A 2499-nucleotide genomic window follows, 5' to 3' on the forward strand; every position below is an offset into this window, starting at 1 on the left:
AGCAGTGAAGTGACAATGGTGATTTTGTAGGAGTGTTGCGCTGGAGTGCAACCTCCGGTTTACGATGTCAACTCAACCAAAAGTTTCCCAAAGTGCAACTAAACTCACCGCTACTACTCTAATCAATGTTCCTTCCTCCCAACAAAGTTATATGGCAACCGCAGTTAGAGACCAGTTCCCAAAAAAGGATCAAGCTATAGTAATCGAATCAATACCGGATATCACCATCGATGAATACACTCATGCAATCGGAAAATTAGTAGACTCTAGAAAAATCAGATTTACCTCTAGAATATCAAACGGTCGAGTTTGCTTTTATTTCGACAGTAAACAAACAGCAAATGACCTCACCAGTAAATACACAAATATAACAATAAAGGAAAACACATTGGACCTACGACCGCTATTGACGAAGTTTAAAAGGCTTATCCTATCTAACGTGTATCCAGTTATTCCTCACTTTATCATCACTGAGGCTCTTGAAAAACTAGATATCAGAACAAAATCACCGCTAACCTTTATGAGAGCAGGAATGTCAGATCAGGGATACTCCCACATTCTTAGTTTCAGAAGGTAAATATACATCCATCCGGAAGATGAATCAAAAGTTCCAGAATCTTTTCAAATTAACTTTGAGGAAACTTCCTATTGGATATATCTCTCAACAGATACCCTAAAATGTTTTGTATGCAAACAAATTGGCCACATTGCTAAGCTCTGTCCAAAACTCCTTAAGGCGATATTCCATACATGGAATCAAACTCAACAACAGAAATCACGGCAGTAAACACGGCAAACCCAACATGTACCATGTCAACAGACAACATGCAAGACACTTCTGCAAATACTCCAATAAACAAAACTAATAATAAGAAGATTGGATTACAGTAGATAACAAGGTAAAACGAAAAAGTAAGAAAACTAAAACTAATTCATCCCAATCAGGAAAATCAACTGAAGTTATACTGGAGCCCATTAAAAACATTATAGAAAATTCCAAGAATAAATATATCCTTGATTACTTACAGTACAAAAGCTTTTTCGAAAATGCTACAGGTGTACCTAACCCTGCCTTGATAGCAAAAGAGTATTGTGATGACCTAAGGCCTCTTTTGTTCAGGATGGAGGACGTGTGTCCTAACCTGAAGTATCGTAGTATTAAAAGCAAGCACACGAGAATTTACAACAAACTAAAAAAGTCATTTGAAGTACAGGAAAACGATACTTCTGAAGATAATTCAGAATTCAATGACCCAGAAACAAGTGGAACTGATAGACCTGATAATGAAAACTACAACCCCTAATATACGAAGATTATTGCATACATAGATAACAGCGATCCATATATCATTTTCAATTAAAATAGCTCTTAAAATCATCCAATGGAATTTAAACGGATTCCATCCCCGCTTTAAATTCCTTCAATTGCTGCTCAAAGAATGCAATCCATCCATAATCTGCCTTCAAGAAATGAACTTTAAAGGAACCTATTCTGCCAATTTAAAAAATTACTGTCCTGCCTTCAAAAACCGAACCAACGCGGATCATGCCAGCGATGTAGTCGTAACATGCATTAAAAGGGAGATACCCTTCGATGAAGTTGACTTGCAAACAGACTTAGAAGCTGTAGCGGTCCAAGTAATATCTGATACAAAGTTATGTGTATGCAACATTTATATCCCCAATTGGTTTGATCTATGCATTGGAGACCTAAAAAATTTAATACTTAAACTACCTAGACCTTTTGTTTTACTAGGTGATTTCAATAGTCATAACACTCTTCGGGGATCCAAACGTACTGACCAAAGAGGAAAAATATTAGACACTGGCCCAACATACTTTAATGTTGCCAATGGCTCCTTTAGTTCAATCGATCTCTCAATCTGCAGTGCTTCCTTAGGACACCGTTTAAAGTGGGAAGTACTAGAAAATCTTTATAATAGCGACCACTTTCCCATTTTAATTAAACTTACAAGCCCTCATCAGAAAATATATGAAAAAGAACCTCGATGGAAGATACACCAAACCGATTGGATGAATTTTCAAAAGTTTATGGATGAGAAAAATGAAGAATTGGTCGATCCGTCTCAAAACAACTGGGACCAAATAGATGACCTAATCCTAAATTTGATCAACCTAATTATTGAAGCGGCTGACTCCAGTATACCCAAATCCTCAAACAAATCCCAAAAACCCCAAGTACCCTGGTGGAATGAAGAAGTCGATAAAGCTCTCAAAGATAAAAAGCATGCATTAAATGTATGTAAAAAACAGAGAATCAAAAAAAAAATAGAATTCAAAAAGCTCCGATCTTTGACACGCAGTACAAACAAGTTTAGCAGCCGAAAATCTTGTCTAAACTACTAGGCAGTCTGATAAGTCCCTGAAAAATGAAATACGGAGACGTTTTTGTGGCCAAAGTCGGTTTTATTTTTCAACATACTCTCCTTTTAGGTCGATACAGCGAGTCCAACGATTTTCTAACTTTTTGATACCGTC

General features: G+C 36.7%; 1 protein-coding gene across 1 annotated transcript in view; it reads left to right on the forward strand.

The window, feature by feature from the left end:
- Positions 1 to 1470: 1470 nt before the first annotated feature.
- Positions 1471 to 2499, forward strand: part of LOC117178721 — a 9953-nt gene continuing 8924 nt past the window's right edge. The window contains exon 1 of the mRNA XM_033370150.1: positions 1471 to 2259. Coding sequence (XP_033226041.1) covers positions 1471 to 2259 — 789 coding nt within the window. The remainder of the gene's footprint in view (positions 2260 to 2499) is intronic.

This window comes from Belonocnema kinseyi, chromosome 8, assembly GCF_010883055.1.
Source record: "Belonocnema kinseyi isolate 2016_QV_RU_SX_M_011 chromosome 8, B_treatae_v1, whole genome shotgun sequence".
Taxonomy (NCBI): domain Eukaryota; kingdom Metazoa; phylum Arthropoda; class Insecta; order Hymenoptera; family Cynipidae; genus Belonocnema; species Belonocnema kinseyi.